At 36.4% G+C, this 18769-nt stretch overlaps 1 protein-coding gene across 8 annotated transcripts in view; it reads left to right on the top strand.

The window, feature by feature from the left end:
- The window catches only part of MARCHF8 (membrane associated ring-CH-type finger 8), a 134017-nt gene that overhangs the window by 38265 nt on the left and 76983 nt on the right, over positions 1–18769 (top strand). For all 8 annotated transcript variants that reach the window (XM_074337293.1, XM_074337297.1, XM_074337290.1 and 5 more), the window contains exon 2: positions 11148–11327. In XM_074337293.1, coding sequence (XP_074193394.1) covers positions 11226–11327 — 102 coding nt within the window. In that variant the 5' untranslated portion in view covers positions 11148–11225. The remainder of the gene's footprint in view (positions 1–11147; positions 11328–18769) is intronic.

The following is an 18769-nucleotide window of genomic DNA, read 5'->3' on the forward strand; positions in this document are numbered from 1 at the left end:
CAGATGATGTCTTCCAGCTCAGGAAATAATTGTTGCTGACCTCATCCATACTTGCTCCTCTTAGCATTTCCCTTGTCCACCTGTTGACTGAGTTTATCATACTCTGCTCACCATTTTCGGACCATTCGGAGATCCAATTTCTTCTCTTTGCAGAAAGAGGTAAGATTCTTGCCCCAGGAGTCCTCCACGATTCCTTTCTTGTACTCGACGGAATAGCTCTTTCTTTTTGCACTTAACTTGTCTGGGGGTCAAAATATTATTCCCTTTAAATCTACCATTAAATCAAGTTAACTGAAGACTTATGAGACGGAAATAGCAACAAAAATTATGACAGTTAAGATGATGGTCCACACAAAAGCGACGAAAAATTGCAGGCACCAAAATTCAGAAAACGTTTCTTTATTTTACATGAGTGCATTAAGTACATCCATTACAACACATGACGTATTGAATTATGAAGATTCATGTTAGACACAACCATGTCCATTGGTTATCGAGTGCGCACGTTAGTCCTGTGTTGTGTCTGTACTCCGATTGGTCATTCGGCAATAAGTCTCGAGTTCATCTGTTTACATAGGTGTTTATCTCTCGTCCAAAGGCGCCCGCTTGGTATTTACAAATACTTAATTATAATTTAAGTTATTTTAAGTATTAATGTCAACAATATTATTTATTTATATTTAATTATATATTAATATTATTATTTTATAACTCAATACGTCCGTCGTGTGTTGCAATGCACATACTAAATGTGTCCGTCTGCTGACGATCTTAACTGGGGCTTATTTTTTGGGTAGGGCTTATATTACGAGCATCCTGAAAAATCATGCTAGGGCTTATTTTCCGGTTAGGTCTTATTTTCGGGAAAATATGGTATGTATGGTGTCAGATGGGTACTAGATTTATGGGGGAATCACTTCGTAAGTTATATAAATGTCTGATCAATGTTGTATACTTGAAATTAATATAATGTGTGTTTAATTGAAAAATAAAAAAATTTTAAAGTGATTTTGGTTTATTTTATATTATCATATTTTGTCTTTATGTATGCCATATCATCTGTACCTCTAAGAAGATATTGATTGATTTATTTAAAAGGATTAAAATCACTTTAGAAAATTAACATTTTATTTTCCCCAGTTTTCTTTTTGTATGTATTATTTTTGTTCCTTTCATTTGAAGCTCTTGTACATTTGATCAATAAATAAGAAAGGCCAGGAATGGTTTCTGTGAAATGGGGAGCAGATTGAGTTGTGGAAGACGAGAGACGAGAAAATGGATACAATTGTAGACAACTTAGAATGCTTGGTTATAGAGGAAAAGGGAGTAGGAACACTGAAAGCATTTTTATTTTTGTTTTTAAAAGTGGGAAACACATAAAGCACCTTAAAATTCTGTACTAATACAGAATTTTGAAATTTTTTAATTGCATCTAGTGACATAAACTACTTATTCTATGCATTTACTGTGGAAAACTGATTCTGTTACTTTGTTGATGTGAAGGAGTCTTTAGGAAGGAGAGGTTAAAAATCTGGGTAGGAGGATGTCTGCTAATTGGAGGCCCCTGAGTAGTCAGGGGAGGGGGAGGACACAGATCCCAGGTACATCCCCCGAGCTGGAGTTGCCTCTTCCTTCGAATTGCATAATAAAATTTACATAATTCGTGAAAGGATTGGGGGCGGTAGGTAAGTTTATGTGATTGGTTGCAGGAAGTTGAGCTTTTACAGTAAATATTCAAACAGTGAAAGCACCTGATCTCATGGTCAGATCCTGGACACATGGGCTTCTGGCACACGAGGAAATGTTAAGAAAGAAAATTCATTCTTCTTTTGTGGAAAGATGGCTTTTAGTATTTTGCAATAAGAGGTTTCTTTTATAACCATGATTAAAAGAAAATAAAAACATTTACTAATAGCCTGTGTTTATTATTTTCTGTGTTCTGTGAAAGATGGTGGTTTTTGCCATAGATATGTTTCGGCCACAGTACTAGGAACAAACATACTGAAAAAAGGCAATGTAAGGGACAGGTAGCCTCCTAAGCGCTGGGCACTCAGACTTACTGATAATAGACCAGTCCTAACTTCCCACGGTCTGCAATGTTATAATGCTAAGAGTTTCGTGTTCTGAGCCTCCATTTCTGCTGGTGTGTAAAGGCCATTCCACTGCCGTCACTTTCTGTGAGATGTATGCAAACTGGAAATAGTATGACATGAAAATGTTAATAAAGTCTTACTATGTGTGAAATATGAAATAATGTAGTCTCCAAAATCAGTAACTTTGGAATGAAAGTCAGATGTAATAAAAACACCACGAAGAAAGGCAAACTATTTCCAGGATGTGCTATGCTGTTTTTTGAAGGGAAATGATTATCTGTGCAAAAATATTAGAGGAAATGCTGAAAAAATTAAAAAGGAGCATAAAGCAAACACTCGGATGGTTGTAAACATCTGCATCCTGTGAATGCATCCCCTTTATTCCTGTAGTAAACTTAGGCTTAAATTCTGAGGCCATAAGAGTGTTCTCCTCTCAGAAAGTGACCTTTTTTATGGTTTGTTAACATAAAATTATGACTATTACCAACCTATGTGGAATGACTTGAGCTTTTAATTTTAGCTCTTTAAAAATACGTATTTAAACTATAAAAGTAATAGATCATTACTAAAGGTTTAGAAAATAGAGAAATGAAAATTCATCTATACTGCCACATTTTTTAAATCATTAGCATTTTTATGAATTCCCTTTTTGCTTGTGTGTATGTAACATAGTTATAAGGTGTGTATAATTTTATCACCTGCTTTTTATCACACCCATGCTTCCCTTGTGTCTAGTGCCCACCTAAGATTCCTTTGATTGTACTAACACTAGAGTTTACTTAGCTCCTCTTCCCCTATTTGGGGAAATTATGGGTACTTTCTCTTTTGTTTTTTTTGTTGTTGTTGTTGTAAATAATGTTATATTGAAAATCTGGGAGCTTGTAGATTTTTGAATATGTATTTTCTCAGGCTAAGCTTCCCAAAGGTAAGCTCTTCCACAGTTTCTGAGTGCTGTTGCGCATAGGTTTCCCTGGTGGGCATTCTGAGTGTATGATGCTACCATAAGAAGATCGTGAGAACACAGCCTCAGTACATATTGGTCAATGATAGATTTTGCCATATTTTTGTAGAATTTTATAAAATTTAAAATTTTATGTAAAGGAAAAAAATTGTTCCCTGAACTGTTGCCTTTCCTTGATTATTAAAATGTGTTAAGTGAGGATCCATACTATGTCCTCATTTGTGAAGTGGCTGTTCCTAAGCCCTGCCCATTTATCTGTTGGGATTTTAATGTTTTTTAAAAGCTATTTGTCTTAACTTACATAAATAAGATACTAACTTTCTGTCCTATGTGCTACAAATATTTTCCAATCTTTTTTGCCTGTTCGTTTATTTTTGCTTTTAATTACAGAACTGTATCTACAACCCTTTTTCTTTTGTGATTTTTTTTCCCTGTTAATTCTAGGCTCTAAGTCAGTTTCCCTTTAGTTCCTTAATATATTAATTTGCAATTGTATCTTGTTATTGTTTTATATTTAACTTTTATATCCATCAGAGTTTATTCTGATGAATGAAGTGTGAGTCTTAATAGTTATTTTCCCTCCAAATTGTTAACCAGTTATCCCAACACCATTTATTGAGTAACTTGTCCCTTTCTTACAATTTTGTGTTGCTTCTTCTGTTGGTTATAATATGCTATACAATTCAGTCAGTTTCTGGACTGTCTTTTTTGTCTTGTAATTATACCTTCCTGTTTAATAATAATCATTGCTTTGTAATGTTTTTTCATAGGACTCATCTACCTATAGCTTCTTCCCCAACATTTTTATTTGATCATCTCATTCTTATGTATAATTTTCGAATCATTTTGTGATGTAAAAAAATCTTGCCTAGACTTTGATTATAATTACTTTGAATATATGCTTTATTTTGGAGAAAACATCTTATTATAGTATTCAGACATACTCGAAAATCACTGAATGTTTTTCATTAAAATTTCTTGAGTAGCTTTTACATCATTTATCTCTAATTATTTTTTGCTTTTTGTTTTGTTGGCATACAGGAATGTTGGTGAAATTAATATGTTTTGTTGACCTTAAAAATAAAACAGCCAGTTGTTTTACCAGCAAAAGGGGTTTATTTAGGAATAGCAAAGAATTGCAATTAGGGACAAGGAAGCTTTAGGAAAACCTCAGGCAAGTCCCACAAGAAAAGGAGAGGAATGTTACTTTGTAGAGAAAAAGGAGGCGGTTGGGAGGGGTTGTTTTGAAGGAAAGTATTGGAGGAATGAGAGGGTGCAGTGTTTCTCATTGGCTGGGCTTGTTGCTGGGCAAAGAAAATTCTTCCCTATTGAGGCCTGTAACTCACATAGAGTGGTAGTGCATGAGGGCTCCCCTTGCTGGCCTCCCAACTTCATTTTAAATGAGGTTTCCTTAATTCTGTTTCATAGTTTATGTACTTTTTTCTTACACTAGAATACATTACTGACTTTATACAGATGTTTGTTTTTAACTGATTCCAGTAGTTCTTAGAAAATTCCTTTGGACTTTTAGCTCTTCCATTGTACTATAAGTTCTCTTTTTAAGCCTTATCACAGCAGAAAAATCCGTATATTAAATAATAGCAGTGGTAACATGCTTATTTTGCTTTTTAGTTTAATTAGAATGTATCCAAGAGTGTGAGTGTAATGTTAAATTTTGGTTCAGTGAGGTGTGTTTTGTTTTTTAAAGTTAGGGATCCTCATTGCTGTTTTCTAAAAAGTTTTAAAATTGTGTATTATCATTTGTTTATAGCACCTAATGACATAAATGACTCATCCTGCAGGTTTTCCCTGGAAAGCTGAATCTATTTCTGGGTGTTCAGGTCCCGGTGTGCTTGTGAGTCCAGTGCGCACTCTGTGCATATTTTGGGTTTTGAGATGTTACTGGCACAGGGGTCCTTGCCTCTCTCAGGATAGAAATCAAGAGAGTTGGGTGAAACAGTTTTGCAGAGAGAAAGGTTTATTAAAGTGAAAGCTTGATGCACTGAGAGGGTGCACTCCAGAGAAGAATGGATGTGGCTCCCCAAGGTTTACAGGCACAGCGGTTTTATGCGCTCTTGAGGTTGGGGGCCACCTCTTCCTCTTTCCTTTTTCCCTCCCCAGAGTATGTTGAGGTGGGTCCTACACCATGCCAGTGCAGTGTACCTACATGCTGCTTCGTATATTGCACGTCTCATTAGCATCTTAAATCTCCATGCAGGGGTGTGTTTTTCACTATGACAATGAGGAAAAAGTTAACTATAGTTAGCTCTTTTAACTAAATGCACAAGCGTGACTTTAGAAACTTTCCCTGGGCTTGCTTATCTCTCCTGCAATTAGGGTTCTGTTCACTCATTGTGTCTTACTGGCCGAGGGATGTAACTCAAGGTAGTTTTCCCCTGCTGCAAGTTCCACTCCGAGACCACCGACGACCACGCCACAGGCATGTCAAGCTCAGTGTGCCTATCTGTGGCAGCCCCACCTTAGCCCCCGTCCTTGCACTGCGGTCTTGTCAGTGCACAGCTAGAAACCAGGGTGTGGTTTAGACCCCTGCCTGGGTGATGTCAGTCCTCCTTTGCAGATAGTCCCTCTCCTTCCTCCATAGTCGCTGCTTTAAAGCCGGCCACCATCATTCAGTGTTGTATATTAGAACTGGCCTCAGTCCTGCTGCTTTCTTTCCTTCTGTGTCTGCTAACTGCTGTGCACAGGCTTCTCATTTTTCACATGAAACCTGTTTCTCTTAGAAACAGGCTTGACTTAAAGTTATTTATTCTGAGTGCCAGTCGGGGTGTCAAGATTCAACAGCTCACAATAGGGAGGTGCAGGGCACTGCTGGAGCCTGGCACCCTGTGAGCAAGGGTACAGGGAGGCATGCAGACCTGGGGTGACTGTCCCTCAGGGAGGCTGCGACTGGCATCTTTGTCTCCTGGCTGCTGCTTTGTGGTCTCTGTTTGTCCCCAGCATTGTTGGAGTGGGCAGAATCCTTCATTTGTCTTGGCCATCTGGAAAGCACATAGAACAGCGTGACTGTGAAGCCCCGCTGGTCGGCTTAGGGTCCGGGCCTTCCTATGCCTTACAGAGATACCATTATCAGCCTGGTTCCCCTCAGTCATGCTGCTAGAGGCTCTAAGTAAAGGCCAGAAAGCATTGAGGTCCCACTTGTATGACCACAGTGTCAGACAGAGACGTAGGAAGACAGAAAATAGTACTGGAAAGACAAGGCAAACAAACGGGCCTCTGAGGCTGGGACAGGAGTCGCCGCAGGCGCCTGGCAGGGCAGGCACAGACGCCCTTCTGCTTGTGCACATGCGCACAGGCCCGTGGGGCCACTGCAGTGACCTTGGGAATGAGGAGAGGGTCTTACCTTTCTGTTGTAGAGATGAAGAAACACAGTCACTGAAATTTATCAGTTTGCATAGTTAGTATTTAATAGTCAATACTTAGTTTCTGATTGCTGATTTTGCACTCCTAACCTTTCTCAAAACTGGAAGAGTGATAGGGTAACAGTGGCCATCTCTATTTTTTCCAGATAAATAACATTAGGGATAGCACAAAGCAAAAATAAAATTTATCTTAATCCATATCAATTATTTCCATATACTTTTTAAAAACAGCTTTATTGAGATATAATTCACATCCATTATAATCCACTCATTTAAAGTGGACAGTTCGGTGGTTTTTAGTATACGTAAGAGCTGTGTAATCATCACCATAATAAATCTTAAGAACATTTTCATTACCCTAAAAAGAGATACTTTTAGCCACCCCACCTCTATCGCTAACCCTTGGCAGTCATTAATTTTTGTGTTTCTGGAGATTTGCCTGTTCTGGACATTTCATACAAACGCTATCACACAGCATGTCATCCTTCTGTTACATAGTATGTTTCCAAAGTTCATCCATGTGGTAGCATGTGTTTGTACTTCGTTCCTTTTTACTGCTGAATGACATATCATTGTATAGATAACACATTTATCTGTTCATTACTTTATGCACATTTGTATTTCTGCTTTTGGCTATGAACATCCGTGTATATGTTTTATGTGGGCATATACTTTCATTTCTTGGGTGTGTGTATATGTAAAAGTGAAATTACTGAGTCATAAAGTAACTCTCTATTTAACATTTTGAGGAAAAGCCAGACTTGTCCAAAGCAGCTGTGTACATTCCCACCAGTGGTGTATGAGGGTTTCAATTTCTCCACATCCTTGCCTACACTTTCTGTTTTAATTACAGCCATAATTGAAAAGAGTGTTCTTTCCCCATTGAATGGTCTTGGTACCGTGCTGAAAAATCAGTTAACCATAGACAGTTTATTTCTTGACTCTAAATTCTGTTCCATTGATCTATATATCTATCCTTATTCCAGTGCCACACTATCTTGATTACTATTCCTTTGTGTTAATAGTAAGTTTTGAAATTGGTAAGTGTGAATTCTCCAACTTTCTTCTTTTTCAAGATTGTTTTGGATATTTTAGATCTGTTGAATTTCTATCTGAATTTTAGGATTAACTTCTTTAATTTCTATGAAGAAGTAAACTGAGTTTTTGATAGGGATTTCTGTATCTGTAGATCAATTTGGGATAGTTGCCATCTTAACTATTGTAAGTCTTCTGATCCATGAAAATGGGGTATCCATTTCCATAAACTTAACGACCAGCTTTGTCAGTTCAGTTCTTCTTGCTATGGATGTTCATATTAGTTGTTACATTTTGCAAGTTAGCATTAGTGGAATTGAAGACCTCATGCCTGGATTGCCAGGCAAGTGCAGAGGTTTAACTAGTGCTCTTAATTAAAGATGATATTTGGAAAGTATGCAAAGAAAGTTGTATGAGTAACATTTGATTTATGCTTTTCATGTGAACCTTCACATTATTTTTATCCTAAATATATCTGGCATAGGAGAGGGATTGCTTCAGGAAAACTTTCAGGTCTATTGGAGATCAGGGTGCATATCAGAAGAGTAGCCTAAATGACTGTAAGGAGGGAAGTATTTCAAAGCTGCAGAAAAATTAAAAACCCTCTCACATTTGTTTTTATGTGGCGTAAATAGTCCTCCCCAGGCTTGTCATTGACATGTAGCAGTGATGTAATAATGATGATTATGCAAGAAGCAACAAAGGCAGTTATTGACATGATATGTGGTGGGACCAAGTATTCCAAGAGGACAGATGGATTTTTGTCATCTGCGACAGAGGACTTTAATGCATTACTGGTGAAAAACTGCTCACCACTGACTATTATGACCTCCTGGAGAGTGTAAGACAAATTAGCATAGCAGTAAGTGCCTCTTGTCTTATGTAATGTGAACACAAATAGACCGTTTATTGGAAACAGTGGTCCATTTTGTCATCATCAAGGGCTTTGAAATAGGGTAGGTGATGTATAACATCCAAACTTGAACATTTTATTTATTGTACTATTTAGACACTAAGATCACCTACTGTATTTTCCTGTTTTGTTGGTTATCAATGGTTACCCCCATTATAAGACTAGACTTTTAAAAACAGTATTATTTTATTTTTATTTTTAAATTATAGTTGACATTTAATATTATATTAGTTTCAGATGTAAACATACTGTTTAGACATTTATGTAACTTACAAAGTGACTTCCCTGAAAAGTCTAGTACCTCCTTGGCACCATACATAGTTATTGCAATATTACTGAATATATTCCTTATCATGTACTTTACATGCCCATGACTGTTTTATAACTGCCAATTTGTACTTCTTAAATCCCTTCACCTTTTTCACCCTGTCCCTCAACCTCCTCCCATCTGGTAACCATCAGTTTGTTCTCTGTATCTATGACTTTGGTTCTGTTTTGTTTGTTCATTTATTTTGCTTGTTAGATTCCACATATAAGTGAAATCTTATGTATTTGTCTTTTTCTGTCTTATCTCCCGTAACATAGTACCCTCTAAGTCCATCCATGTAGCTGCAAATGGTAAGATTTCATTCTTTTTTATGGCCAAGTAATATTCCATTGTATATATGTAACACATATTCTTTAACTAGTCATATATTGATGGGCACTTAGGTTGCTTCCATATCTTGGCTATTGTGAATAATACTGCTGAACTTAGGGGTGCATATATCTTTTTGAATTAATGTTTTGGATTTCTTCGGATAAATACCCAGAGGTGGACTTGCTGGGTCACAAGGTAGTTCTATTTTTAATTTTTTGAGGAACCTCCATACTGTTTTCCATAGTGGCTTCTCCAATTTGCAATCCCACCCACAGTGCACAAGGGTTCTCTTTTCTCCACATCCACACCAGCACTGGTTTGTTGATTTATTGATGATCGCCATAATGACAGGTGTGAGGTGGTATCTCATTGTGGTTTTAATTTACATTTCCCTGATGATTAGTGATGTTGAGCATCTTTTCATATGTCTACTGGCCATCTTTGGAGAAGATGTCCTCTTTGGAGAAATGTCTATTCACATCCTCTGCCCATTTTTAAATCAGATTGTTCATCTTTTCATGTTAAGTTATATGAGTTCCTTATATATTTTGTATATTAACCCCTTACCAGATGTGTCATTGGTGAATATCTTCTTCCATTCAGTGGGTTGTCTTTCGTTTTATTGATGGTTTCCTTTGCTGTGCAAAAAGTTTTTAGTTTGATGTAATTCCATTTGTTTATTTTTGTTTTGTTTTTCTTGCCCAAGGAGATGTATCCGAAAAAAAATATTACTACGAGCAATGTCAGAGAGTTTATAACCTATATTTTCTTCTAGGGGTTTTATGAGTATGTTTTTGCATCTTACATTTAACTCTTTAATCCATTTTGAGTTTTTGTTTTTCGTGGGGTTTTTTTGTTTTTGTTTTTGGTATATGGTGTAAGAAGGTGGCCCAATTTCATTTTCTTGCACGAATCTGTCCAGTTTTACCAATACTATTTGTAAAGAAACTGTCTTTACTCCACTGTGTATTCTTACCTCCTTTGTCATAGATTAATTGACTGTATAAGCTTGGGTTTATTTCTGGGCTTTATTTCTGCTCCGTTGATGTGTATGTCTTTTTTTATGCCAGTACCATGCTGTTTTGATACTATAGCCTTGTGGTATAATTTGATATCAGATAGCATCAGTGATGCCTTCAGCTTTGTTCTTCTTTCTCAAGATTGTTTTATCTTTGGGGGCTTTTATATTTCCATATAAATTTTAGGATTCTAGTTCTGTGAAAAATGCCATTGGTATTTTGATAGAGATTGCATTGAATCTATAGCTTGATTTGGGTAGTATCGTCATTTTAACAATGTTAATTCTTTCTATCCATGAACATGGTATATGCTTCCATTTATTTGTTTCTTCTTTATTTCTTAAATGTCTTACCTCCTTGGTTAAGTATCTCCTTGGTTAAATTTATTCCTAGGTATTTTATTCTCTTTTTGAAGCAATTGTAAATGGGATAGTTTTCTTAATTTCTCTTTCTGATAGTTCATTATTGGTGTGTAAAAGAACAGCCAGTTTCTGAGTTTTAATTTTGTTCCTTGCTACTTTTATTGAATTCATCTGTCAGTTCTAATAACTTTTTTTGGTGCACTCTTTAGAGCCACGATGCCTAAAATATTTACTATCTGACCCTTTACCGGAGAAGTTTGCCAACAACTGGTGTAGCCAGTCTAGACTTTTGGAAGGTTACACATGGATAATAGATATTTAAATTTATTTTAGACTCCTTAATCTTTATTCTTATTGTACGGATTCAAGGGCAGCAGTTAAGGAAAGATCGCTCCTTATGTCAGGATGAATGCTTGCTTATTCAAGAAAAAACATTTAACTTCATAAATATTCTTATAACAAAGGATGATACTGCTGTGTTTAAAATCTAAGTAGTCAATGCACAATTAGTATCTGATTATATGTGTACCTGATCCACCAACCTCTTTCAGGTGCTCCCATCTTCTTACTACAAGAAAAAAATGTTACAATTTCCCCCATAGGCATTCACCTATTATTTTTGAAGACCAAGTATTTATGCCAGACATTGCAACTTATTTAAATATAAATATAAAATGCTAATTTAACTGTTGAAAATTTGAAATGTTTTAGCTCAGTTATGTCTTGTCTTGTCTTCTTTCTCAGCTGTAAGTCCATGGCCCAAAATGACTCTACCACTGCAGACTGTCTTCTGTGAAGAAGACGAGCAGACAGGAGGCTGTGATGAGCATACCACTGCATCAGCTCTCGGCCATTCCATCCCAGGATGCCACCTCCGCCAGAGTCTACAGAATTAAGACCAAAGAAAAGGAGAGAGAAGAACAGGTAATATTCCTTTTAGTTTCTTACTTTTGTGGTTTTCATTAAATATGGTCTAGAATGATAATTCTGAAGATCAAGGTTTTCTTCTAGTATATTACCGTATACTACCATATATAAAGTATATTACCTACCATATACTAAAAATCATGTGATGTGCTCAGAATTTGTCTTTTTGTAAATTTTGTAGGTTTTCAGATTTTGCTATCAATTTATTCTGCCATGGTTATACATGACATTTATCTTCATTGGTTAAATCTACCTGATTATTTCTGATAATTCACTGAGAAAATGTTCTTTGGATTGTTAGACCATGATGCAAAGGATAAATTTATTTGAACAAAAAAGTATGAACACCTTGTACATACTAGTCTCTGCTTGTTGCAAGGGTATGGTTAACATCACAGAGCCTATCTCTGTCCTCGCGTGGCTCTTCATTTGGCCTGGCAATGAATTAATTATGCATTAGAGTTTAATAAGGTGATGTAGAAAGCTTGGGACCATCTAATCCCAGCCCAGGGAGTCAGGAATGGCGTCTTGGAGAAAACAACATTTACAGGGAGAACCTGAGCAGTGACCTGGAGTTAGCTGGGAAAACGGAAGAGTGTCCCAGTTGGGGGAAATAGTACATGCCGAAAGCCCAAGGGTAGAGCAAGATAAATTTAAGGGATTAAAATATAAAGTATAAGAAATGGAACATAAAGTTTGACTTGGATAGTGGCAAGATGGGGAATGGTAAAAGGAGTTACCATATTTTGCTGTGTATAATGTGCACTTTTTGGCCCAAATTTATAGGGAAAAATAAGGATGCTCATTATTCATGGGTAGTACTAATTCCATATCTATATAAATATTTTTCAGTCTTTTATTTATTTATGCTTATGAGTTAAAAATGTAACTCTAGAAATCAATAACGATATCTGTATACAAAATAATACACTGGAATACGATAATCAGTTTTGTTGCACTTATGACAAACCTGCAATGACAAAGAGTTCTTGGCTTTCTATGATACGTAAATATCATAAATTTGTTACCGGTTCATACAATTTCTTGTACTTTGTATCTATTCTTGTGTTTTGTAATTATTTGTTACATAAAAATTGTGGTACCATAATATGTTAAAAAAATGCTAAAATTCCTTTATAATACAAAAAACAAGTATTTAAAGGTAAACAAATAAAATTTTAAATTAAAAAATTAAAACAAAATATTTTTTCCCTGAAAATTTGGGCCAAAAGCGTGAGTGCACATTATACATAGGAACGCATTATACACGGCAAAATACAGTACCTTCAGGAGTTTGGGATTATCTTTGCAGAAAAATGAATTATCAGATTTGTGTTCTTAAAACTTTCACTCAGGTTGCAGTTTGGAGAATGAATTGAATGGGTGGTAGGGAGACTAGTGAGAGATTATTTAATAGCCTTCTTAGGCCAAGTTTGGCAAACTTTTTCTGTAAAGGGTCAGATAATAAATATTTTAAACTTTGTAGGCTAGATAGTTACATCTCCTCAACTCTGCCATTGTAGCATGAAAACAGCCAAAGACAATATATAAATGAAGGGACATAACTGTGTTCCAATAAAATTTTATTTACAAAGACAGGTGACAGGCCAGATTTGGCCAAATGTCTATATAAGTTTGCTGATCCCTGGCCTAGAAAAGGTGGTAGTGAGCTCGTTTAGGATGGGGTAGTGGGGAGGTACTTAGTTTATCAATCTAGTGGGCTTGCTGAGTGCATATTGGGGGTGGGGGGCAGGGGAGAATCAGGGCTGACTCCTTCCTTCCTTGCCTTTGCAACATATTTTACAAACATTTGTTCTCGTAGCATTCCTCTTTTATAGTTAAACTTAATCTTTGCCCAAGACTCTAAAAAATTTTTTGTTAAGTCAAGAATCAGTAAGTCTTGTTTAAAGTGAAATCATTATAGTTTATGGGATACCATTGTTTCTACTATTTCATAAAGAATTAAGCAGAACAAATTTATATCATAGCTCTTAAAGTATGAGGTGTGATCAAACAATACAGTGAATGTTTAAATAAAAAAAACTTATTACAATAAAAGACACACTGCCATTAATCCCCTTCATAACACTCCTCCGGCTTTGAACACACTTATCCCATCGTTCTTACCACTTTCTGAAGCAATTCTGGAAGTCCTCTTTTGTGAGTGTCTTTAGTTGTGTGTCGCGGCTGCCCTAATGTCCTGAATTGATTCAAAACGTTTACCTTTCTTGATCATTTTGACTTTGGGAAAGAGCCAGAAGTCGCACGGTACCAGATCCCCTGAATAAGGTGGATGAGGACACACCATAATGTTTTTATTTGACATAAATTGCCATACCAGAATCGATGTGTGACATGTAGCATTGTCACGATGGAGGATAATTTACGGCACACTTTAAAACACAACTTCTCTCAACCGTAACTCACATCAAACAAATTGAAACTTGTCACACACTGTTACTAAGGTTCAATGAGTGGCTTCCCATATTGAAGATTCCTGCCTTTCCATTGGATGGCACTCAGCAACAGCATTCACCGTATTTTGTGATTGCAACGGATGGCTGCGTGTCTCACATCACTTCTGGTACAGCAATTTCTGTCAAATAAAAACATTATGGTGTGTCTTCATCCACCTTATTCACTAGATCTGGTACCATGTGACTTCTGGCTCTTCCCCAAAGTCAAAATGACTCAGGACATTGAGGCAGCCATGGCAGCGCAACTAAAGACACTCATGAAAGAGAACTTCCAGAACTGCTTCAGAAAGTGGCAAGAACAATAGGATAAGAGTGTTCAAAGCGAGGGGGAATATTTTGAGGGGGATTAATGGCAATGTGTCTTTTACTGTAATATATATATTTTTTTAATTTAAGCATTCACCATAGTTTTTGATCATACCTCGTACATGGACTATGGAAAATGTAAAGGTACCATATAAATTAAGAGGTTTCTGTATTCTTAGTGTGTGTTTTATTTTCTTCAGTTGTTTGAGTTGTCAGTCTGCACCCTTTCTATTTTGCTGTGCTCTTAGGAGAAGTATAACAATACTGGTTCAAATGCTGACTTGGGTGGTGGTGGGATAGATGGTTTCTGGATGTAGTATGTTCAGTATTTTAGTTTTTCCTCAACTTCTAGGGGATGGGAGAATACCCTAGAATATCTTTCCTATATTCTATCAATTTGCATTTAATAGTCTTCACTTAAGAGTCATTTAAGTTAGGAGTCTTTTTTTGTAATCCTTCTTAGCCCAGATGGATTTTTAAATACCCTGTCCCTAATTTATACCAAGTTGAGGCTGCTAGTTCCTATTTATTGTAGTGTTGAACTTGGACACCAGATGGCAGGAATTTCTTAGAATGTATGTGAGGAAGTTGTAATACTTGTTTGGAACAGAGAAAGGAAGATGACTCAACATTTTAGACCAACAAGAGAGATTCTTTTTGATATAAAATCCTGCTGCAGATTTGTTGGAGGTGAGTATTCAATAAATATTAATCTATTTGATTTGGTTCTTAAGTATTAACCAGCTGTATGCATGAAATTGGGATTTTGATTCGTGTTGTCACGAGGAACCCATCCTGTCCCACTTAGTGTGAAGAATAATTCGAACACCCAATTCCCAGTTCAGGGAATCCTGGTACCAAGTTGAGGCAGCAGGTAATGGAAGAACAACTGAGGTAGGAGCTTGAAGGTTCCAGCACTAAATGTGGTTGTAGGTTTCTAAGCATCTGAAATGTAGTATCAGGATTAGTTTGGAAGGGGAATTTTTGTGCAGTGGAGCCTATTTTCCTTTATCCAGTTTCTCTGGCCCAGTGAATTCAAAACAAAATCCTTTGATACAATTTCTGATCTTCATGTGCTTGGGGAGGAGGAGTGGAGGGAAGAAGAAGCTATGTTGAGGCACCCCTTCCTCCTTCCGTCCCATCCACTGTTCTCCGAACAGCAAAGGGAAATTTACATCACAATCTCTGGGGTAACAGGAGACAATTCATTACATCAGTAACCATTTTATTTCTTCTGAATCTTGTGAGAAGACAGGAGCATTGCAGTTTACCCAGAATCAAATCATCCAACCCTTAACAATGACACTGTTTTACCTGTTAGGATCAGATGCATGATTCTATCTATAGCACTCATGGCACAAGCCCATTTCTACAGTTCTAAGAAGAGTGAATGACTTTTACACAGTAGTTAATACCATTGATGAAGAAATGAATGAATTCAGTTTTGGTGGTGTGGGGACCACTGTGGAAGTAAGAGGGATGTTTTATAATCCATTAAGGGATTTTTGCTGGGTGAATGTTTCTTAAAATAGGATTTTTTTTTCCTTTAGCTCCTTCTAAGTATTGATTCATTGCTGTCCAGACTTTGGTCTGCATTTAGAAACCTGATGTGGTGGTTAGTTGCATTCTTTTAAAAGAAATGTATTCTTTATAGGGTTTTTTTGAGACTGTTTTCTTTTTTTCTTACAGTTTAAGGAGTTATTGGTTAATGTCTTACTAGTTTTACTAGTGTTGGGGCGTTTCTTTGGTTCTTGTGGGGGATTTTAGAGCCTTTCAATCTTCTTTCAATTCTTTTAATTAATTTCTTATCTGGGTTTACTCTTTGTCCTGTGGTTCATAGGTCCCTTTATGTTTTTCAAGATCACATTTTGTTTTAAAATAGCTGTGTTGAGGTATAATTAACATGCAATAAACAGTACATACTGGGGTACCAAAAAAATGTATAAACATTTTAAGAGATGGTCAACATTGCTCAAACAGTACTTTGCGGTAATCAGAAGTGTCTGGACATTGATGGTAACCACTTTGAGCACCTCTTGTAATTGCAGAAGTCAAACGTGACTTGTATTCATCTTTTGTTATTGGTATATATTGAGTATTACAATTTTAATAGTTTTTTCCTTTCTTAAAATGTGTATACATTTTTTTTAGCACCCTCTGTATTTGAAGTGTACATTTTGGCAAGTTATGACATCTGTGTGTATGCACACCTATGTACACACACGTAACGCTTCACAATCACGATTATGAATGCATCCATCATGCCCAAAAGTTTCCTCCTGCCCCTTGGTTATTCCTCCCTTCCACTCCTCTCCCACCTCTTTTTCAAGCAACCATTGATCTGCTTTCTTCCACTATAGAGTATTAATGTACTTTCAGAGTTTTAGGTGGATGGAATCATACATTTTGTACTCTTTTTTTGTCTAGCACTTCACAGCTTAGTTCTTTTGAGAGTCATCTAAGCTGTGTGTATCAGTAGTTCACTCCTTTTCTTGCTGAGTGGTGTCCATTGTTTGGACATACTACAATTTGTTTATCCATTCTCCTGTTGATGGATATTTGGATTGTTTCCAGTTTGGGGTTATTGTGAATAAATAGCTGTGAACATTCGTAAACCCTTGTATGAACATACATTCCTTTCCCGTGGTATAATACCTAGGAATGGAACCATATGGTAGATTATGTTTAACTTGTTAAGAAACTGCCAAACTGTTTTTCAAAGTGATTGTACCATTTTATATTCCTCCCACAAGTATAACAGTTTCAATTCTACACCCTCATCCCCACCAGCACTTGGTTTGGTCAGTCTCTTCAATTTTAGCTATCTAATAGGTATATGCTAGTATCTTCTTGAGGTTTTAATTTGCATTTTCCTCGTGAGTAATTATGTTAAGCATCTTTTCATGTGCTTTTTACCCATATATTTTTGTTAGTCTATTTAAATCTTGTCCATTTGAAAAAAATTTGGTCTTTTATTTTCTTATTGCTGAGTTGTGAGCATTCTCTGTATAGTCTAAGTACAAGTTTTTTATCGGATACATGCTTTGCAAGTATCTCTCTCTCAATGTCTGGATTGTCTTTACATGTGCCTGCCAGTGTCATTCAAAGACCAGTTTTAAATTTTGGTGAAATCAAATTTACTTATTTTTTTTCTTTTATGCATCATACTTTTGGTGTTCTATTAGAATTCTTTGCCTAACCCAGTGTTGCAAATAATATCTCCTATGGTTTCTTCTAGAAGTTTTATAGTTTGGGCTTTACATGTATAAGATCTACTTTGAGTTAGTTTTGTATATTGTGTGAGTTAGACTCCATTGCATTACCTTTAATTAGTTGCCCGTGTGTGTGTGCTTATTTCTGGACTCGCTTTTCAGTTGCATTGATCTATTTGCTTATCTTTACACCAATATCTCACCGTTGTGAACACTCAAGCTTTGTAATACATCTGGAAAATCAGATAGTGTTCTTTTTTTTTTAGTTTTGCCTATTTTAGGGTTTTGTTTTGTTTTTGTTGTTTGTTTTTTTTTGCATTTCCATATGAGTTTAAGAATAAGATTGCCAGTTTTTACACACAAAAAAGTCTTCCGGGATTTTTGTTGGAATTAGAGAATCCATAGTTCAATTTCAGGGAGAACTGACATTTTATTGCAGTATTGAACCTTGTAAACTATGTCTCCTCTTTAAGTCTTATTTAATTTCTCTCAGAAATGTTTCATATATTTCATTGTATAGGTTTTACATATCTTTTGCCAGATTTATGCCTAAGTATTTTGTATTTTTGATGCCGTTGTAAATATTGTCTTTTAAATGTTAATTTCCTATTGTTCATGGCTAGTACACAGAAATAAAATTGATTTTTGTGTATGATTCAGCACAGCTGTGGAACAGCATGACTGTAAAACACCTCAGGTGAGGTGTCCCAAGTGAAGTGGCCCAGGCAAGACGACGCCCAGTGTTACAGATCTGGTATTACAGCTCTAGTGTAGTGAGACTGCTCTGTCTGATATCACTCTGGCAATGTTGCTGCTCCAGCCAGGGAAACACAGTCTTTAATGGAAACTGAAAGTGTGCTCTACCAGAACACAGGGGAGGATGACTTATATAGAGAGAAATTCCTGCCTCTGGTCCTTGATTGGTCCATTTCTATGCAAATGAGGACTCCAATTCCTCACAGTTTTATTGGTTCAAATAGCACTATCCTGAGTGGTCAGAAATGGAGCTGCTCTGATTTGTTGTTGAAGCTGCACAGCTCTGGTTGGACAGGGAAAGTCTCAGTCCTATTGGTCAAATTTCAGTCCTAGTTGCTCTCTTATAAGGGTCAACTCAGAGATAGGAGCCCCGTGCTGGAGGCTTGGTGGCCCAGTCTGTGGCTTTTCCCTGCAATACCTACCATGTGTGTGAGAGTCCTGTAAACAATAACTGCTAGACTGGTTGTGAGTTTGGGCCTGATTAACTGCAAGGAGTCCTTCTTGGCAGGTATATTATTCTCAGGGTCAACAATTAATATAAGGTTATTCAGATTATCTGTTACTTTTTGAATGAACTTTGATAATTTGTGTCTTTCATAGAATTCGTTGATTTCATTGTTGAATTTATTGGCATAAAATTGTTTATAATGTTCTCTTGTTGTCTTAGTCTGCCTATGCTGCTATAACA

Source organism: Rhinolophus sinicus, linkage group LG07 (genome assembly GCF_036562045.2).
Source record: "Rhinolophus sinicus isolate RSC01 linkage group LG07, ASM3656204v1, whole genome shotgun sequence".
In the NCBI taxonomy this organism is placed as follows: Eukaryota; Metazoa; Chordata; class Mammalia; order Chiroptera; family Rhinolophidae; genus Rhinolophus; species Rhinolophus sinicus.